The sequence below is a fragment of the Haemorhous mexicanus genome, chromosome Z, assembly GCF_027477595.1.
Source record: "Haemorhous mexicanus isolate bHaeMex1 chromosome Z, bHaeMex1.pri, whole genome shotgun sequence".
In the NCBI taxonomy this organism is placed as follows: Eukaryota; Metazoa; Chordata; class Aves; order Passeriformes; family Fringillidae; genus Haemorhous; species Haemorhous mexicanus.
The window spans coordinates 88,075,148-88,096,391 of NC_082381.1; the positions used below are offsets into that span (position 1 = coordinate 88,075,148).

The 21,244-nt window shown below is 49.7% G+C and overlaps 1 protein-coding gene across 8 annotated transcripts in view; it reads right to left on the bottom strand.

Moving 5' to 3' along the window:
• Window positions 1-335: 335 nt before the first annotated feature.
• ZBTB7C (zinc finger and BTB domain containing 7C) overlaps window positions 336-21,244 on the bottom strand; it is a 154,785-nt gene continuing 133,876 nt past the window's right edge. For all 8 annotated transcript variants that reach the window (XM_059873607.1, XM_059873604.1, XM_059873608.1 and 5 more), the window contains 2 exons: window positions 12,256-13,449; window positions 336-6,795 (listed from right to left, as the gene is read on the bottom strand). In XM_059873607.1, the coding sequence (XP_059729590.1) occupies window positions 6,159-6,795; window positions 12,256-13,449 (1,831 nt within the window). In that variant the 3' untranslated portion in view covers window positions 336-6,158. The remainder of the gene's footprint in view (window positions 6,796-12,255; window positions 13,450-21,244) is intronic.

Below are 21,244 nucleotides of genomic sequence, written 5' to 3' on the forward strand. Positions count from 1 at the left end.
AAGCAGATGTGCCGAGACGGGGAGGAAACAAACCCCCGACAGCTGCACTTACACACAGAGCATTTATTTGCCCCGCACAAAATGTCATTCGGTCGTTACCAGAGGCTGCTTCTCAGCCCCTGCACCCTCGTGGTGACAGCCCAGGTGCCACATGAAGGGTCACCCTGGAGGGCCACCACAAAATTCTCCACCACCCTGCTCATCATCATTTGATGGCAGAATCATTTATGTTGGAAAAGACCCCGGAGACCACCAAGTCCAACCAGGAATCTGATGCTGAAATCCGAATTCCCCAGCCCCAGAGCAGCGCTAAGGACACACGAGAGGCTCAGTGCTTCAGGTAACAGTTTATTTTCTCCAGGGGTGTAAGATGTGCAGCAGGTACGTGTACAGGCCAAGAGGAGTCGCAACCAAACAAGAGACTGGAACAAAGAAACCTAAACAGTATCCTGCCCTACAGCAAATAGTGCAAGTCATGTAAAACATTGGTTCAACAGAGAAAAACACGAAGGGAAAAAAGGTATTTCCAAGCCACAGGTATTTTCTCTCCCTCTGCTGGAGATCCCAGAGGTGGGGCTGGGAGGTGGGATGGGGAGGAGTTCACTCAGGCTCGGACTATAGAGGGTGTATCTTCTACAAGAAGGGATTTTTCTCAGTTCTTCCCTTTTTGTTTTTGGCTTGGAAAGAAAAACAGGTGCACACAGTCAGAGGTACCAAAAGGCAATGGCAGATCTTGAAAACCCAGCCACGGGTGATCTGCTGCCAAGCACATCATTTTCTTAAAATGAGATGGTTGGGGTCTTGCTTCATGTACTCTCTTACCTTAAAAGTTTCCTCTGCAACCACACAATATTCCAGCTTCAGGGCACCGAGACTGTAAATAAAGCACTAATCCCCTCCAAAATGGATGGAAAAGGATGGGGGACCTAGCAGGTCCCAGGGGGCTGCAGGCAGAGCACAAGTGGAGCAGAGACTGGGCAGCATTTGCAGCCTCACTGGTGCTGCCAGGAGTCCTGCTGACACATTCAAGTCTAAAACATTTCAGGCTGTACTTTGCAAAATTATTCCCTTTATTTTTTTCCTGCAGGTGACTGCCAAATGGAAAAGCCTCTCACTTCCCAAACGGCAGGCTCTTTCTTCCCTTCTTAAAACACAAATATTTTTTTCTCTATGTAATTTCCTTCTGCACAACTGCAGGAAGAGGCTCTTGCACTGCTTAGCAAAAGGGTTTCAAGCCCAGGGAAAGGGTTTGCCCCTCCAGCTCCCTGCCACTCGTGCCAGGAGATGCTCCTTTGGCAGCAACACCTGGTCCAAGCAAACGCTGCGTGCACAGCATCACCCCGGTGCCGTTCCCCCTGCACAGCCTGGATGCTCCAGCAGATAACAGCAGCTGTTCAGGAGCAAGCAGGTAGCCATATGTTGTTGCTAACAAGCATTTACTGAAGCTGTTTTTTTCCCGTGATTCCCATGTGTCTGATTAATGCACAGCTCCTCCGAGCGATTTTTAGATTTTTTTTTTTCACCCTCCCCTTACAAATCTATCTTTTTTTTTATTTTGTTGTTGTTGTTGTTGTTCTGGCATCATAAGCAAACCAGAACATGAGCAGAAAATGGGGTTAAAAGCCACAAGAGCTGAAAAAAAAAGAAGTTACAGGTGTATTTAAATAGCTAAAAAGTAATTCACACAATTTTCATATGGGGATTTTTTTGTGCTTGAAACCACACAGTTTATGGCTGACCCTGCCATGGTCTCCTGTAGGCTCCAAGCACAGAGGAGCTGCTCAACAATCAATCACCTGCCCTGGGAGAGGGATTGTATTACTTTGTTCCCAAGTCACATTTCTGGACTCTGCCTGCAGATCTGGACCACACCCAAGCACCTGACGCTGTGGAGTCCTTCTGTGAAGTGTAAAGGGAGGAAAATGACCTGTGGCTGTAAGAACTTGGGAAGTTTTACTGGGATTGCAGCAGGGTGTACGACCCATGAGCCTGAATCCCTGGTGCCCAGGCTTGGGAGGTTTGATACAGACCTTTACTTCCCATAGTGTTCCCAGTTAAATCAAGATGCCTGACCTGGGTCCCTGGGCTGTACCAGCACCTCATCCTCTTGGGAAAGGTTTTTCCAGGGTCTGTCCCATGAGCTGAGCAGAGAGAAGGGAGTGGTGCTGGTGGGAACATCCCTCCCCGTGGTTAACCTTATCTCAGTGAGCTCTGGGAAAGCACAGCACGCTGGTAGGTAGCAGAGAGGTGCTCAAAGGTGACTCATCCCACCCCTGGGAGGTCCAGTGTAGGTGGGGTGAATCACCCTCCATCAGAACCTGCCTCCCTCCAGAGCCAGGATGGCTTCAGAGGCAGGCTGGAAATTATCATGTTGCAGGCTGCAGGACAACATGTAGGTGTCTCAATAGGCTCAGGGTACCTGTTTACTTCACCTCCAATGGCTGAACAATGTGGGATGAGTCCCACCGTTCCTAGCTGAAGCTTATCTTCCAGGCTTTGGCACCTCATTCAAAAACAGCAAAGGAATTCTGCAATTTCTGTGTGACCACATGAATTAGAGGGCTAATGTTTGTGTCATTTGTGTTCATATAATCATAGAATCATCAGAAGATTTGAGCTGGAAGGGACCTTTAAGGGTCAATTAATCCCACCTCCTGCCATGGGCAGGGACACCTTCCACTCTCCCATGTTGCTTCAAGCCCTGTCCAACCTGGCCTTGGACACTTCCAGGGATCCAGGGGCAGTCACCATCTCTTTGGGCAACTTGTTTCAGTGTTTTGCCACCCTCATTGTAAAAAATTTCTTTCTTCTATCTAGACCGAATCTCCTTTCTTTCAGTTTAAAACATCTCTTGTTCTGTCACATAGGCCCTGCTAAACTGTTTGCCCCATCTTTTTTCTAAAATGCCTTGAGGCCCTGGCAGGGGCTCTGAGGTGTCCCTGGAGCCTTCTCTTGTGCAGGTGAGCAGCCCCAGCTGTGCCAGGCTGGCTCCAGAGCAGAGGGGCTCCAGCCCTGGCAGCATCTCCGTGCCCTCCTCTGCACTGGCTGCAGCAGCTCCAGGTCCTTGTGCTGTTGGAGCCAGGGCTGGGGCAGCTCTGCAGGTGGGGTCTCACCTGAGCCCACGGGCACAGGGGCAGAATCCCCCCTGCCCTGCTGCCCCTGCTGCAGCCAGGCCATAGGAGCCAGGGTGGGATGAACCAGAAGCCACCAGACAGTGAGCAGGGACAGAACTCGTGTCCCTCCAGGCCGAGGTTTGGTGCTCATTACACCCGCCCTGCTTGGGAAACGGGAGCAGATCCCCAGGAAGGCACCTTCACACTCAGCTGGGCTCCCATGTGGATACCTGTGGCCTGGACTCACCACACAACACCAAAACAGGAAGAAACAAGAGTTTTCTCTAAACATCCCTCTACACCCCAAAAGATGATCACTGCCAGCGCTCAGCTCCCTCCAGCCCTACCCAACCCAGCGCCAACGCGGGAAAATCAACCTTAACTCCATAATTGTCATCAGCATTGCAACGCCAACCCCCTCGGGCTGGAGCCCATACCAGCCCAATCTTTAATTAATAAGTGATTATTCTGGCTTTCCAAAAGGTGTCAGGCAAACATCCACAGAGCTGAGGCCACACGGATGGCTGTGCTGGCAGCTCAGCAACCGCAGCGGCTTTGCCTTCTCACCATGGCCACAGGCAAGATAATCAAGTCCTGCTAATAATTTAAAAGCATCAATTAATACAGTTTAATAAATACATAAAATGATCAGGTCTCTTTTTTTTCCATCCGCTTTTTAGCATCAATCAAAGTTAAGGGTGATTGTCCCGTGAGTAACTAAGGCAAACTTGTTTGTGTACGTGTGTGTTCCTCTCTACTTTTTTGTTTTGATTTTTTTCCATTGTTTTGTACATAAAGCAATCACATAAAAATAGTTATAAATAGAAAAATTGCAAAGGTTTATCCCCACTTAGACATATAGGAAAAAAAAAAAAAAAGAACCCAACCGACCTAACAAACAAACCGAGACAGAAAAAACACCTTGCTTCAAGTCCTTGTAGATCATACAGTACTCAGCATCTTTGGATATTTTACAATGACTCCAAATCGTAGACAAAAAAACACCTGAAGGAACCAATCATCTGCAAAACGTCGCTTGTTTAAGAAGTTGATGTGGATTAAAAAGAAAAAGTTTGATGCAGTTTTAAGAAGATTTCTTTTTCTTCTTACTTTCTTTTTTCTCCTCTCCATTGACTTTTGTTGCACGTGGAGTCTCTAAGGATTTCTTTTGGGAGGAGGAAGCCGAGTGTTGGGCAGTTCCTTGGGACCATTCTGCTACGGGTGGTCTCAGAGCAGAAGTCCCTCAACCCTCCTGAGGGCTGTGGAACCCTTGACTTCCCTGTGTCCCCTTCCTTGCCTCTGGTGGGCAGATTCTCATCCAGCCACCTCGTCACTGATGGAAAAACCAAAAACCTCATGAACCCGCGCTCCTCGCCTTCCCTTTGATTTTGCTGACGTTGAAAGGTCATAGTAAAAAGAGAAATAAAAAGCCCCAATTTGTAACATTTACATTTCCAAGTGTTGGTTTTGTGTAAAACAACCACTGCAACCCACCTCAGCCAGGGGTGGAACTGGGATCCCACCATGCCTGCCCCCCATGGCTCGTCCAGGAGGAGCCATCAGAGGCAGAAGGCCACCAAAAGCCTTTATCCTTCAGAGCAGCTCATGGATTTGGGGCTGAAGGAGGTGGACAGGATGATTCCAGCCAACTGGCCACTTTTTGTGCCCCGAGAGAATTACCAGATGGGCTGGCCGAGATGAGATCTGCAGGGATGCTGGAGAGCCACCCCAAACCTGCTGGCCTCCGTGGGTGACTTCAACCCTGTCATATGTCACCACCTTCTCTTTCAAAACAACTACAGTGAAAAAAGAGCATTTCTACTTGCTGGCAAATAGACGATATCACCATCAAGACACCAGTAGTGAGCTTCTTTTCCACAAAGATCCCTTCAGACAAGCAGCAGGGACATTTGCACACCCGAATTTTTCCCACCAACACTGCAGATTTGGGGACACGCGAGTGTTTTGTAAATTTTTCTCATCACTATCATGTAAGAATTTGAGGGAATTGAGGACAGAACCCAGACATTTCAGAATGGTCAGCGGCAGCGAATTCTGACTCTTTGGTTTGAAACGACTTTTTCATTTCAAAATTCCCACTGGTTCATTTTTTCAAAGCAAGGGTTTAATAAAAGCTCAGTATCGAAATATTACTGATTCTTCCAAAACTCTTCCTTCACCTTTTCAAGCAACTGAAGTTAAAATACTCAAAATAGGCTTTGGTTCTCCTTTTGAAACTTTGAAATAGCTAAAGAACCAAAATAAGTAAAATCCCCCTTTTCCACCCAGCTTTGCGCTAGGTGTTCGATCTCCTTTTTTTTTTTTTAATTTTTTTAAAATTTTTTTAATGTTTTTAAGGTCCCAACTCATGCTGCAGGTCAGGGCTTTCACCAGCCCTGTAAATCTGATATACTGCTGAGAAAGGCAGTGGCCAGTGTCCTCCCTCTCTCAGTAAGGCTGCTAGACCTCCCCTTTATCGCTTGTAGAATAAATATTGTTGCCAGACATGGGAATTAATAAAGAAGAAAAGAAAACAAAACCTGAAAGAAAACAGGAAAGTCCTTTTGACCAAAAGGGCCAAGGAATGCAACATAACAGACTCAAGTCTGGACGGCTTGTCAGTGTCCAGTGAGCTCCTTGTGTGGGAAAATGGGGAACATTTCCCACAGAAAAGCCATCTCGTGGTGATGGCCGAGCCCTGGACTAAGGCAAGTGACATTTTTGGGGGTGTTGAAGAGAGCAGCAGTCCTGGCCTGGCCTTCCCAGATGGAGCCATGAGCGGAAGGATGGGACAGAGAGTGCCTGACGGCCCCAAAGCCAAGTGCAGAGTCTAAAGTGCCGGTGGCCATCGGGCACAGCACCTGCCCATGCCCTGCTCGCCCCAGGGACGGCCTCGTGCCCCACGCCCCATGGCAGGCCATGGCAGTGAGAGGACAAAGAGCAGCTCGGGAGCCTGATGATGGAGAAGGGCGGGTGGGAGCCCAGGGGAGCGGGCTGCCTTCTTGGGATGGGATTAGACGCATGGTGGGACCGGGCATGGCGGGTTTAGTTGCTGGCCTCTGAGATGGGAGCCACGTGGCCAAGCCCCGCCAAGCCACTGAAGCCTGTGCTCCAAGGGTCGGGGAGAGGGAAGAAGGGTTGGGCAGCGAGGTTTTCATTGTGGCCCAGGGCGAAGGCGAAGATGCCCGCGTTCCTCTCCATGTCCATCTGGGCCCGCCTGAAGAGCTTCATCTGGGTTTCTTCAATTTGGCTCTCCAGCTCCTGCAGGCTGAAGGGGGTCTTGGCCCCGCTCAGGAAGTGTTTGGGGCTGGGGCCGGGAAGGCACATGGCCGTGCTGCCGAGGTGGCTGCTCATCTCCTCCAGCGTGGGCGGCATCACGAAGCTGCTCTCCACGGGCGGGCCCCCGGGGGCGAAGAGCAGGCCGGCCGCCCGCCACGCCGCCGGCTTGCGGCCGCGCCGGGGCCGCGCGATGCGGCAGCTCTGGCGCTTGATGTGGCGGTGCAGGTGGTCGGAGCGGGTGAAGCTCTTGTAGCAGAACTCGCACTGGTAGGGCCGGATGCCCGTGTGGATGCGCATGTGGTTCTTCAGGTCGTAGTTGTGCACGAACTTGGCGTTGCAGTGGATGCACAGGTACGGCCGCTCGCCCGTGTGCTTCCGCATGTGGATTTTGAGCTTGTCCTGTCTGCAAAAGAAAAGGCGCTCAGTCAGGCGGTGTGGGCCAGAAGGGTTGGGATTGGTCTTTTTGGGATTGGCTCCCCAGCTGGGATCAGGGTGATGGGAAGGTGGGGAGCTCATCATGGGGCCTCTCCCAATGTATGGATGGTCTTGCAGGCTGATGTTTGCATTCGCCTCCTCTTTCCCGGGCACTAAAACATCATACACAGAAGAAACCTCCACATCAGGAGTTTGCAACCCATCCCAGAGAGTTCAAAACAGTTTAAATTGGAGGGGAAAAAAATTCCCGCTATAATAAACCCAAAAACCACAGAATCATTAACACTGGAGAAGACCTAAGATCATCAAGTCCAACCACACCACCAGTCAAGGCCACCACTAACCCACGTCCCCAAGTGCCACATCCAGATGGCACTTAAATCCCTCCAGGGATGGAGATTCCACTTCTGCCTTGGGCAGCCTGTGCCAGGGCGGGACAGTCCTTTCAGGGAAGACATCTTTCCTGATTTTCCAAGCTCAGCTTTCTCTGGCTGTTCCCTCTTGTTCTGCCCCTTGTTCCTGGCGAGAAGAGCCTGACCTCCACTAGGCTACATCCTCCTTCCACATATTTGTAAAGAGCAAGATTCTAAGTATAGGAATATAACTATATATAACTAAATCTGGGATTATTAAATAAATACAGCCCTGTTCCGGCCTGCAAATAAGGAAATCAGTTGGGATTTGAGAGCCTGGAAATGCAGGACAATACTGCTTAAATTCAGTCCCTCTTGGGGCCGATTTTCCTTTCCTTTTATTCTTGCACTGACCACATGGTGTCTCAGGAGCTTTCTTTTGGAGCAGGAGCAGCGCAGGGGGTGATGCTGCCAGAGGTGCAGCACCCAGGCACTTTGTCCTTCCCTGCCAGGGTCTCCAAGGCCAGCACACATCCAACCTCCCACACAGTTTGGAGAAGTTTTTTAAGTCCAGCCATGGAATAGTGTAAAATCCATCCCAATGGCATTTATTTACAAATATTTATATATGTATTTTTTAAGGGGAGCATCTAAAAGCAAGAATATTTTCCCATACAGGCAATCCATTCTCTGCTTTTTCCCCAAAAAATAAATGTTTCCTTCTGCAGCCAAAAACCAAAAAAAAAACCCCAAAATCACAGCTAAAGAGTATGATTGTAAAAAGTGAAGCTGATTATGGCCCAGCTGAGCTGAACATTGCTTCCTGGGTTGCACCAGTGGCATTCAAGTAAAGAGCAAAGTGGGAAAATTCATACTGCTTTCCAAAATTATTTCAGTATGAGCCCTCCAACATGCTACTATTGAGGCTAAAAATATGTAGAACATATGGAGTAATTTCATTATTAGATATAAAATATATATTATATATTACAGATCTGTCATATAAAACTATATGGTGTATTTTAATATGAATAGTAAAGAATATACAATTCATTATTGTTTTAAAATATAATTATATTATAGATTATGTAATATAAGTATATATTACAATGATTTCATTTATATAACAGAAAAACCAGACAAAAATCTGTTTCTTATGGCAGGTCAAGCCCTCAAAACTTGCAAGGTGCTGCCTCTGAACTAGTTTTTGCCACCCAGCCCATATTGAAACAGTTTGTGGTGACATGCCCAGCAGCACAGAGGTGTTGGCCACACCATGAGGAATGCAACCTGGGCTGGGCATCCCAGCACACCAGTCCCTCTGGATCAAGGATGCAAAGGAGTATCTCTAGCAGGACAGCGACTACTTCACCAGAAGATGCTTTATTTCTCTTGGGAGACTGATCCCAGCCTGGCCCTGTACCTACAGATTTTTTACGGAGACATGAAAATAGGCATCTCTCAGTCCCTGCGCCAAGCTCAGGGCAACTTCCCACCGTGGCACTTTTAAAGCTGGTGCCACCCCGAGGTTTTCACAAGGGTGCATTTTCTGTGGAAGGGCTGGAGTCAGGGCTCAGCAGCAGACAAAGCAGCAGCAGGGAGAATTTCACCCCGAACAGCGAAGTCGCGGGCGGATGAGCGCGGGGGCTCATACTGCAAAGCAGGGGGAAGTGTTAATAAAAAGCAGAGCTGCCGACCCCACCAATAATTTAATTTAAACCTCTGTAGGTAATGTTTAACCTAGCAGGATCACTTTTCCTAATAAACACGCTGCGTGCCAGGACTGTATAATGTAAATACAGGCAAAGCTCTTTTCAGGCTGTTACCCATCTCCGGCAGCAGACGGGGAGAAACCCAATCCTCCCTGCGCCGGCAGCATCTCCAGGGAACACAAGGGAGGTTTGTGGCTCCACCTGGAGCTGCTCAGAGGCTGGCAGGGTGAGGTGCTCTGTGATGAAGCACCCCAGGGGGATGCGCCATGGGGAACACGGGGTTTGTGAGCTGGGAGCTGGGCTGGAGGCTCGCTCCGACGGAGATCCGCACTCTGTGTGTGTGAATAACCTTAATGCAATTGCATTAGGAGAGCGATTAGGGCTCTGCGAGCTGTCACAACACAAATAATAGGAACAAATAATGTTAACCTTTCCAGCTGGAACAGTATCTCCTTGAGCACTCTGGGGTTGTCTTGGTGGAAAAGCTGAAATATTTGCAGCTTTCTCCGGCGTTCTAGCAGGGTGGAACAGCAGACTAGAAGATGAGCGGCCTTTGTTTAAGGAAAAAATAATTAATGAGCCATTAAATGAAGTCCTGCTTCCTGTGATCAGATGTCTGTGGGCAGCAGGAGTGGCAGGTCCAGGTGCAAGTAGGGTCCTTGCTGGGGGATGAGAGATCCCACTGATGTGGAAGGGAATGGATCTGCTGGGGAGGTTGGGGCATTCCTTACCCAGGAAAATATATCTTCTCCATTTCCCCAGCAGATTTTCACCTCCGCAGTGCCTTAAATGTAGAAGTAATGCAAAGGACTGATTCATACTGCAATTCCATTTGGGAACCTCTGCTTGCCTGCACCCTCACTCCCAGGGGACCCCAAAAGGGACCACCTGAGCTTGCACCTCCCCACTGAAGGCACCGTGGGTGCAAGCCCAATGCTTTCAAAAAGGATGGGATTCCCCCCCTCCCCCGAGAGCAAAACGCATCATGCAAGTGGCAGCACTCAGGAAATCCCAGTAGAATTATCTTTCTACATCTCAATCACTCCACTTTGCTTAAAACTACACCTTTTCCTAAAAGAGAGCTCTCACTCCAGAGTAATGATGAAAATAGCTAAGAAAACCCTACCCCAAACAAATTAGCTGCACACTATTCAAAATCCTTCTAAACACAATTAAAAACGAGTCAATATTTTAAGATATCCGCTTTGCTCAGGGTGTTAAAGAAGGAAAAGACCCTCCAGCACCCGGCTCTGCATGGAGTGACCCACAAGACCAGTTTTCATCAGTGGTGTTGGGAGACTGCACCGCTGGGTGAGTCTCAGTTTTTTGATTTTTTTTCCCTTGGATGAAGTCCCCCTACCCCTGTGCCCTGTATTTAGAAGCTGCTGAGCACATGGGGGATGTCGAAACTATCAGGTTTAGTCCTGTATTAGTAATGGGTCATGCTAGACCAGCTTTGTGTGGAGTTTTCAACCTCCACCACGCTGATATAACCTGTCTGATTAACCCGTCGTGCCTCAGTTTCCCTGAACTAAGTGAACAATGCTGCCCTTGCCTGTAAAGGACTTTGGGAGCACTCTGGGAGGGCCCAGCCCTATTATTCCTGCCACAGGGAAGATGTCAGTGATGGATCTAGGCAGGCTATTTCCTCATCCAAAATTAGCACCCGCAGCAGCATGCACAAGAGAGCGACAGGGACCACAGGATGGGGCTGGCCAGGCTGTCCCTCCAGCCTGAGAGGCCACCATGCTCACAGGGCTGAACCCCCCACAGAGACAACAGTGCTAACCTGGGAACGCAGCACCAGCAGGAGCCAGATCCAAATTCCTGCAGGCAGGAATTATCACCATGCAGTGGCCTTTCCCCTGCAAATACCAGGGTGAGCTGGCTCACGCTGCACATGCCCGCCCGAGGCACGATGCTCCCTGCATTATAATATGGTGTCTGCTGTGTTAATGGAGGGGAGCATGGAAATTTATTTTCAGGTCAAATTCTCATCATCTGCATATCTTCCATTGGAATATTATCATAGGGACAGGAGAAGAAAAGACAGGCTGAATGCAGGAGCACCCCAGGTGTCCGGCCATTGTCAGGAGCTCGCCTCTGCCTACTGTGCAGATTATTTTCCTCTGGTTTTCTCACCCCAGCTTAATAGGGCTCTCTCTCAGTCACATGCAGCCAGGAGCTGAAATACCATGCTCTTGTCAGAAAGCTTTATTATTATGGTAAAGATTGTTCTCATTAGATATTAATTATACTCAGCAAGAGCAGGTCCAGGAATCTATTTGTCTCCGCTCACCGATTAAATTTGCCCAGCTTTGCAGAGCACGGTTTCAGGCTGGAACATTAGATTTGCACAGCTAAATACAACTTGGCAAGAGAAGTTGCAGCTGCCCCATCTCTGGAAGTATCCCAGTCTAGGTTGGACAGTGATGGGAGCAACCTGCGATGGTGGATGGTGTCCCTGCCCACAGCAGGGGGTGGAACTGGATGAACTCTAAAGTAATTTCCAACCCAAGCCATTCCATGATTCTGTGAGTCCAGCTGTTCCCCCAGCACTGCCAAGTCCACCAAACCATGTCCCCAGGTGTCACACCTACAACGTCTTTTAAATTCCTTCAGGGATGGGGGCTCCTCCACTGCCCTGGACAGGCTGTTACAGTGCTTTGCATGAAGAAATTGTTCCTAATATCCAATCTAAACCTCCCCTGGTGACGCTTGAGGACATTTCCCCTTATCCTGTCATTTGTTACTCTGGGGAAGAGACCTAGACCCCAACTGCACTACTAAGACATAATAATTAGAGCCACTCCAGCCCCAGAAAGTCCAGAGAGCCCAGATACTGTCATGTCCAAATGTGTGCAACTTGGTTGTGGTCTATACTGATGCCAGAATGTGCAAACCCAAACTAATTACATCCTGTGGCTAAATGGCCCTCCCAACTCAATGCATCTCTCAGCACATTAGAGATGAAGCATCCTTGGCTGTTTGACCATCTGTTTTCCAGCTCACTCTGGTCCCACTGTGGTGAACTATGGTGGGGTTGAAAATATCCTGTTACTTATTTAAGCTTTTGTCCAGCTAGGGGATGGATCCAGTGAGCTGTGGATGTCATCCACAACCCACAAAAATCAGTAGGTTCTTTTTCTTCCTCCACCCTCCCTTCCTCCCTTTTTAATTTTTTTTTTTTTTTTCCTAAAGGGACAGAGATCATGCCCTGCTTTCTTCCCTACTTTTATTCTGGGATGAAAACTCTGCTGAGTTTTCTCTGATGGGCAGCTGAGAAATCAGTCATGGGTTATGATGTGGCCCCTCCAGCCACCACCCCACTCCCCACACACGGCAGAGGTGACCAACACACACCTGGTAAAGCGAACTTCACAGATATTGCACATATAGGGCTTCTCCCCCGTGTGGGTCCTCATGTGCCTGGGCAGCTTGCCAGCTCCCATGATGACTTTGTTACAGATGGGACACTGCTGGGATGCCTTGGGTTTTATTTTCCTCTCTTCCTCCAGGGGCCATGGGGGAAAAACTCCTCCAAACTGGGTAGCACTTAAGAAATTAAGATAAGCGCTGTAGTCAGTCTCTGCCTTAATATGCCCTAAGGGAGCTGCTGGAGTGTTGGCAAACATGTCCTTGAAGAAGTCATTAGGGAAAGGAGGAGGAGGCAGGTCTTCTTTCTCCTCCTCTTCCTTGATCTTCCTCTTTTTGATCACCAGATCCAAGGGGCCGTTGTCTACCTGTGGCTCCTCGAGCTGGGAGAAGGAGTTAAAGTCGCCGTTCCACAGGTGGGGGAAGAAGCTGGGGGCGAAAGGGGACAGAGCTGGCCTCCGTTCTGGGATGTTTGCCTTAGGGTACAAGTTTTCACTCAGCAAGGACTCTATGGAGAAGTCTCGTATCACGCCCAAGTGTCCAGAGGAGTTACTGGCTGGGAAGTGATTTGGAAAATCTTTAGGTGCTTCTGTATAAGCTTCTTCGGTGAGATCGGACTCAGAAGGGCTTTGGTGGCAGCTTACTTCTTGTACATCAGCTAGGTTCTCCTGATTGACAAAATCTTCAACTTCCTCCTCCTCCTCTTCCTCCTCGTCTTCATCTTCGTCTTCATCGTCATCGTCGTCCTCTTTGTCATCTTCCTCCTCGGCCTCCCTGTCGGGCTCCATGATTTCAAGGCAGACGTTGATGATGCTCTGGATCTCCAGCATCTTGGCGGCGCTGAGGATGTGCTTGACGTTTGAGGTGGTGATGGTGAGGGTTGAGGTGTAGGCGAACTCGAGGATGGCAGAAAGTGCTTCAGGCTTGACAAAGTCAATCTCGTAAACATAGGGCTGGTCTGTTAAAGTGCCGGTAGTGAAGAGTTTTTTGAAGTACTTGCTGCAGGCAGCCAGGACGGAGCGGTGGGTGCGGTACTCCTGGTCCTGCACGATGAGGATGACATCGCAGAGGAGCCCGTCGTGCCGCTGCTCGTTCAAACCACACAGGACCTCGCTGCTGTGGTTCGGGAATGGGATCCCGATAAGATCTTCAATGCCATTGGCCATATTCTCATTTAGTGCCCTAGGACAAAGCACCAAGAGCAGAGCGTTAGCAGGGCATTGCCAGCTGATAATGCCAAAACGATGCTGCCTTCTCCTGGGGTCCTTCCCTCCTCTGCCTCACCTGCCATCACCTCCTGCTTGCATGTCTCAGCGCATCTCTAGGCCACCTTCAGCTCCTTCCATATCCTCTGCTTCCCTTCCCCATCTCCTCATCTCCCTTCTTTGTCCTCATCCTTCTCAATTCCCACCCTGTTCACCTTTTCACAACCACCACATGCTCCCTCTTCTCTTTCACACCCCTCCCCCAGGAACCTTGTGCAATGACTCCCTACCCACCACATTTCTTCTGCGTCCTCCTGGAGCCAGCATTGTTCCAGGCACACATTGGATTTGCCCTGCCAGGAGCTATGTGGGGAAAGTGTGATGCTGTATTGCTTCACACTGCCAAGAGCCAGCACCTACTCTGCTTGAAAGAGCCAGGGAGTGCCCATCTCATCTACGTGATTGTTTTTGGGGCTGGTACAACTGGACATCCCAGAGAGGAGGGTCACGGCCTCCTGCTGCAGCAGGAGAGCAATCCTTATGGATCTTCAGTTCTATTCCATGCCTGGAAGCTATGACATGTCACCTCACACGGGGACATGCCACGTAGGAATGTCCTCCTGAGGGATCTGGGAATGGGGAGGAAAGCAAGAATTTGTGTCACAGTGTGTACCTAAACATTGAGAGGAAGACAACCAGGTAGCAAGGACCTGGCCAGACACAGAGTGTTGTCTGCTATCTCTTCCCATGAGCTGAGCTCTCTCCATTCCCAATCCTGCTTGGACTTGTCAGCATGGTATCAAAATGCCCTGTGCATCTGGCAGACTTCTTCCCCTGCTAGAGCAGCTTTAGCTTCAAAGGAAAACTCGGAAGCAAAAAGCCCACACCCAAGAGGAAAACCTGATTTTTTTTTTTTTTTGGCCATTTTTTAATCTGTAAGATGTTTCCTCTTTCACATGGCTCCAGCAGCCCTTCCACATGAGAAATCCCAGGAAAGGAAAGCGATTTCCTCCAGCAGGCAACAAATACATTAATCCCCTCACAGACAGAATACATCAAACAGACAGAATAACTTTGAATACACTAACCCTTGGAAACCCCCAGGACACAGAGCATGTGTTCACGCAGAGTCACCTCTACCAGCCCTGGCCCTGCTGCAGGTAGACACTTGGTTCACAGCCAAGGGACAGAGCAGTTAATTTCCAGGAGAGCTCAGGGCACGTGAAAGCAAAACTGCAGCCCCACTCCATCCCTTCTGCAAGGCTGACACCACCAGGCAGGCTCCCCAGTTCCACACCACGCCACCTCTGCAGCTCTCCTGGGATCTATTGCCATGTCCTGGCTATCCTTCCCTGCTCAGTTTCTGGCTCTGCTGATTCCAAACCTCATTCCAAGCCACCAGCGGGGACCTGGTTTACTTCAGCTGGCTCCTGCCGTCCCAGCTGCCTTGGGGATGGAGAGAGCCTGGTCTGATGGAGGCTGTCCATGAAAACCTGTGCTTCACCTTGGCCAGCAACCCTTGGGAAGCCTGGGAGGCCTGTAGAGGGGATCAGCCTCTGCAGGAAACGTTCCCGTGGGAAAAGGAATGCGGTCTCCCTTTTCCTCCCTCCCTAGGGAGACCTTGCAGGTATCTCCCCCACACCTAACCAACGCTGCCAAAAACAGATGTGTGGGAGCCAGAGAGTGAAGGTCTCAGAGGATGTTGCAGCCTACAGGGAGGTGATGGACCACAGGCCTGTGGGGAGCCATAGGGATGGGGGACAGTGTCCAGCTGTCCCTGCTCAGTGAATCCTCACAGGGATGGGGGACAGTGTCCAGCTGTCCCTGCTCAGTGAAGCCACACAGAGATGGGGGACAGTTTCCAGCTGTCCCTGCTCAGTGAAGCCTCACAGGGATGGGGGACAGTGTCCAGCTGTCCCTGCTCAGCAAAGCCTCACAGGGGTGGAGGGCAGCCCCAGCCACAGGGAGCCCTCTCCAGCCAGCTCCCCTAGCCCAGAGCTGGGCAGAGGAACCAGGAATCACACCCAGCTCTGGCCACGGACATTTTCAGCGGAGGGAGGACGCTCCAGCCCCTCATCCCATGGTGTGCCCATTACCTCCACGCTAATTATGTCTGTTGTCTGAAACAAATTGATTCATTACAGTGTGCTGTGCTTAACCATGTTAACCAGCAACGCTCCTCTGCGATCCTGACCAGCTCTGTATCAAATCCTCCTTGAAAATCGTCGATAAATGACAGTAAATCTAATACCTTCTCCAAGTGGAGTGTAAGATAATAAATAACCCCTGAGCCAGGGAGGAAAAGACAGCTTCCTTTCTAGGGCTTTGTATCCCGAATAATAAGCGTGAGCAATTAAATTTCTATTGCTGTTTTTATCATCTACTCATTTATTTTTGTTTGGAAGGAGCCTGAGTGTTAAAGGAGCTTCTTGCATGAAGGAACGTGTCTTCCTATTTTCATCTTTCACTGCCAGATCACCCTAAGTGCCAAAAATCAGAACAGCAGAATATTAAACTACCCTGAGAAATGTTTTTATAGAGGGTTTTTTCTGGACACTAAGCTTCATTCTCCCTAATTAGTGGGTTATTTGCTCGACAGCAAGAAAAATTAGAATTGTGAGATTGGGGTGTGATTATATACATAGATTTTACACATATAATTTGTATGTATAAAATATATTTTAAAAATTACGGGGTTTTGGTGGAAATTAGCTATTTTTCCTTTCTTATCCCTCCCTGGTCCTCCTGAGATGTGGTTCTGTTAACTGCAGCGTTTAGGCAAGCCGATAACTTTACAGGATGCTGGCAAAATTGAAGGTGATTCATGTCATTTAAACCGGGGGTGAGGGGGGAAGAGGGAGAGAAACAGCCCATTCATTTGCATGCATTTGCATTTTTTAAACTCTCAGGGTGGTTTGACAGCTCTGGAGCTCAGCAAGCTTGAGAAATGACCTTATGGTTCCCATGCCCCCGGGGAGGTTGATGGCCAGAGGCTGGAAGTGTGCTGAGGCTGACGTTTTCCTTCCTTCCCCTCCCTCCTCTCCCTCCTCCTGCACTCCCCCCTTCCCATCCCCAAGCCAAGGGTGGGGTCCTCAATAATAACAGGCTTAAAAATAGCATCTGATGGTGACAAATGTCACCAGTGCACACACACACACACACACACACACACACACACACACACACGCAAATGCTGAGCAGGCGACACGGAGTTAAACAGACAAAAATCCCATTTTATAATAGAAAATTACAGCATTGTTAAAATAAACTGGAGGGAGATGGTGGAAAGGGTGGAGGGCACCTAAAATAAATGTATTCTGCAGATGATGTTGTGAGACATTGCATTTATGGTCATGCTTAAAACTCATTCGTTATTTTCTTGCCAGGAAAAGCCCCACTTATAAAAAAATGATGGTGGGACACTAGACTGCTCCCCCCACATTCTGCCTACAGATTTAGACACCTGAAGCTGCAACAGGAAAAAAAGAGGGGTTGGGGGAGCTAAGCTTTGTCCCCTTTTTGGGTGAAAAGCGCCAGATACAAGCCAGGGACTACAGCAATTATCATAAACCACCTGCAACTTGCACTCCCTGGGTGACCCAAAGCTCATCCAGGCACTCTGCTGCTCAAAACCTCCTTTTTTTTTCTTTAATAATCTTTTTTTCTCCAACCTCCTTCACTATAATACTGAAGGATCTCAGCATCTCCAAACCAGCGACGTAAAACTGAAATACCAGAGAGAGGCGAAATGCTGATTTTAGCACCGTGGTAAGTAAAAACCAGAAGTACACTCAGTAGATTATAAAGACATATGCACAGAAAAGAGATAAAACAAACTCGTGTTGCCTCTATTTGTTTGTAGGGGTGGAAATGGAGCACTGACACAGCCGGGAGCAGCCCTGGAAAGATGTGCCAGCCCTGGGGAGGGACAGGATCCTGCCCCCGGGTCTCAGTGTTGCTCAATGCCAGGAGCAAGAGACCTGCGACCTGCGAGGGCTCTTCACCAGCACTTCCCTTTCCCATCTCCTTCCTCAGCCCCGCTGACAACGCCCTGAAAAGCCGAGCCCTTGGAGGAGAGAAAGGCTGCCAGGGGGAGCCCAGGCTTGTGCAATGTGTGGCTGCTGGTTCAGGGCTGTGTCAGGGACGGGGGATGTCCCCTTCCCATCCATCCGCGGGGACAGTGCTTCACACCCTGAGTCTTGGCTGGGAGATGGCAATTTTGGCTTTTAATTGTTTGCTGGCACGCAGTGTAATTGCTGTAACATGCAGCGTTTCAATATTTTAATACTCTAATATTTTAATATATTAATATTCCAGTACATTAATGTTTTATTATTTGTATATTTTAGATATTTATAATTTCGCATTAATATTGTATATGTTCATATTTTATGTGTTTTTATTTTATATTTTGATTATTTGCATTGAGATTTTCTGAGCACCTCCTTTTAAAATGTGCATTGCTTGGCCTTCTCTTTGCTATGATTTTCCCTCAGGTAAGTGCTGGCTCCTGACTGTGCTTCTTTTTTCTGTGCCTACAGTGACTCTCTGTGGGAGCACCCCCCCCAAGATATGGGGGTGCCCCAGGGCAAGCAGGGGATGCAAAGCAGCTGCCCCCCCATGCCAGGCTCATTCTGCATTCAGCACAGTGGAGGAAGGAGCCTCAGGCTCTGGCTGATCTCTGCCTGCTCCTGGTGTCAAAATGTCATTTTTCCAGGCAAAACAAGGTGTCTCCAGTTCCTCTCTTCACCCAGCCTGTGTGTGTGTAGAGGGATTCAGGGTGCAAGGCCAGGGGCAAGGCTTGGGGTTGAACATCCCTGACCACTGCTCCCCCATCCCAGCCAGCTGCTGCTCCCCCACCTGTCTTCCTGAGCATTCCTGGGTCCTCGCTGACACAAAACTCCTGGAGGAATTCCAGCTTTACCCCTGAAGCATGAGACCACCCAGCAAAGCATCCCTGAGGTGTCAGAACAAGGCTTTGGGGTGCTGAGCATGCCAGGCCACCCCAGGCTGCTGACCCTGTCAGGAGAGGGAGTCAGAGAACCACAAAATGAATCTCAGAATGGTTTGGGCTGGAAGGGACCTTAAAGACCATCTCCTTCCACCTCCTGCCATGGGCAGGGACACCTTGAACTATCCCAGGCTGCTCCAAGCCCTGTCCAACCCCCTGTCCCAGGCTGCTCCAAGCCCTGTCCAACCTGGCCTTGGACACAACAGGAGAGTCAGTAGGAGATCTCCACACCTTTCCTCACCCTGATTTATTTTCTATCAGCACCTCCCCAGCCCGGGGCACTCAGCACCCTGAGGCTCAGATGCTTTGGCTCTGCTGCTCTGCTACCTGCACCTCTTTCCCAATCCCTGCTCCAGGCTGCAGGAGTGGAGGCAGCAGCCAGGGTGGGCTGGCTGCTCTCCCTCTGCATCCACCCATGGATGTGCAGACCTGCCTGCTACATCCATCAGCCCATAAATATATGTGGGTTATTTTTTTTTTCCCCCCAGTTTTATTTGTGTCTCTTCATAATGAGGCAATTAAGATGTGCATGTGAGATCACCGTAATCTGTCAAAATATTACAGCTACTTTCACTGGGGTATGCTGGCCAGTGATTGATCACTCCTGCTCCTGTTACTTGGTGGAAAAACACTGGCACAGGTTGCCCAGAGAGGCTGTGGCTGCCCCTGGATTCCTGGAAGTGCCCAGGACAAGGCTGGACAGGGCTTGGAGCAACCTGGGATAGTGGAAGGTGTCCCTGTCCATGGCAGGGGACTTGGACACAGTAGTCACTTCAAACCCAAACCAAACTCTGATTCTATTTTGGTGGACTAGGGATGCTGAGGCTCTGTTCCTGCATCCACCAACTGCTCCACAACCTTGAGCAAGTCCCTTGTGCAATTGTCCCTGAGCAAAGCCACCCACACTGACACCCCATTCACAGCCAGCCCCACAGGGACACCACCACTGCCTTGGCCAAGCACTTCACTCCAATTGGGAAGACCAAGAAAGACTTGGGGTCCCCAAATGCCTATTTGAAGGCAAGCAGAGAGGTGGGATTGCCTTTTTGTTAGAAAAAAAAGGAAGGTGTAAAACCTAAAAAAGGTAACTATTGCCTTCATATTTATTCCTTACTATGGGGGCACACCTCCCCTCTGAACATCTTGTCTCCAGAAGAACATGTTATTAAACCACCCACCCCAGCAGCAAGCGTTTCTGCCCTCCAGCAGGAAGGTGGGGCAGAGAGCTCCTTGCCTTTCAATCACTTCCCTGGGATGCCTGGAACGATGAGGAAAACGTGGTGACATCGACCGCTGCCTCCTCCCTCGCAAGGAAATCACCAGGGTTCTAAGGGACACCAAAGGTGGTTCTGAGGGACACCAAAGGTGGTTCTGAGGGACACCAAAGGTGGTTCTGAGGGACACCACCCTCTGCAGACCCAAAGGTGATTCTGAGGGACACCAAAGGTGGTTCTGAGGGACACCAAATGTGGTTCTGAGGGACACCAAAGGTGGTTCTGAGGGACACCAAAGGTGGTTCTGAGGGACACCACCCTCTGCAGACCCAAAGGTGATTCTGAGGGACACCAAAGGTGGTTCTGAGGGACACCACTCATCTGGAGATCCAAAGGTGGTTCTGGGCAAGGGAAATCACCATGGGTCCTGGAGACACCACCCCTCTGGAGATCCAAAGGTGGTTCTGAGGGACACCAAAGGTGGTTCTGAGGGACACCACCCTCTGCAGACCCAAAGGTGGTTCTGTGCAAGAGAAATCACTGAGGTTCTGAGGGACACCACCCCTCTGCAGACCCAAAGGTGGTTCTGAGCAAGAGAAATCACCATGGGTCCTAGAGACACCACCCCTTTGGAGATCCAAAGGTGGTTCTGAGGGACACCACCCCTCTGGAGATCCAAAGGTGGTTCTGGGCAAGAGAAATCACTGAGGTTCTGAGGGACACCACCCCTCTGCAGACCTAAAGGTGGTTCTGTGCAAGGGAACCACCTCACAGCAACACCACCAGGGTTTTACTACTCCAGGAACTGTGACCAGTCTGGGAGACACGGGGTTGAGCTGTGAAAGTCTGGGGTGTTCGACTTTCAGCTGAGTTCATCCACACAGAAATGAGGATCACAACCCATGGATTTTGCTTGGATCTGGACAGAGCAGAAGAGGGAAGATGGTTCCAAAGCAATGCCTTGGATGGAAGGATGCACAGAAGGTGGCATTCTCCTTGGGAGAGGCTCGCTGGCAGCACGGATGGGGAGGAAGCCCCGAGGGTGGGTGCAGAGGTGGCATCAGCCCGCAGGTCTTCTGGCAAGGGAGAAGCTCTGCAAATGGAGCAGGTCAGCACAGTTTGAAGGGATGCTCTGTGGGACACCAGGGGCAAAGGCCAAGCAGAGTCCCCGGGATGCTGGCACAGATGGAGAGCTCCCTCTGATGCCAGGAGGAGAGGGGTGGCTGAGGAGCGCAGCCCTCCACAGGATGTGTGAGATGGAAAAGCCCCAGAAGTCGAGCATGGTTTGATCACATAATTAAAGTGGTTAGGCTTCAGGGAGTGAAATCACTGGGGTGACCTTCACCCTGCTATTTCTTCATTACTTACTGGACTCGTCAGAATTCATACTAATCTCTGAACAAAATCCTTGGGCATACAAGGATTCATCCTTACCAACATCTGGCTGGCAAGTTGAGCCCATGTGAACTATTTATATTTGCACATACTATATAAAACTGACCTTTTTTCCAGCTGGAACTACCAGTTTCCTATAAGCAGGCCACAAA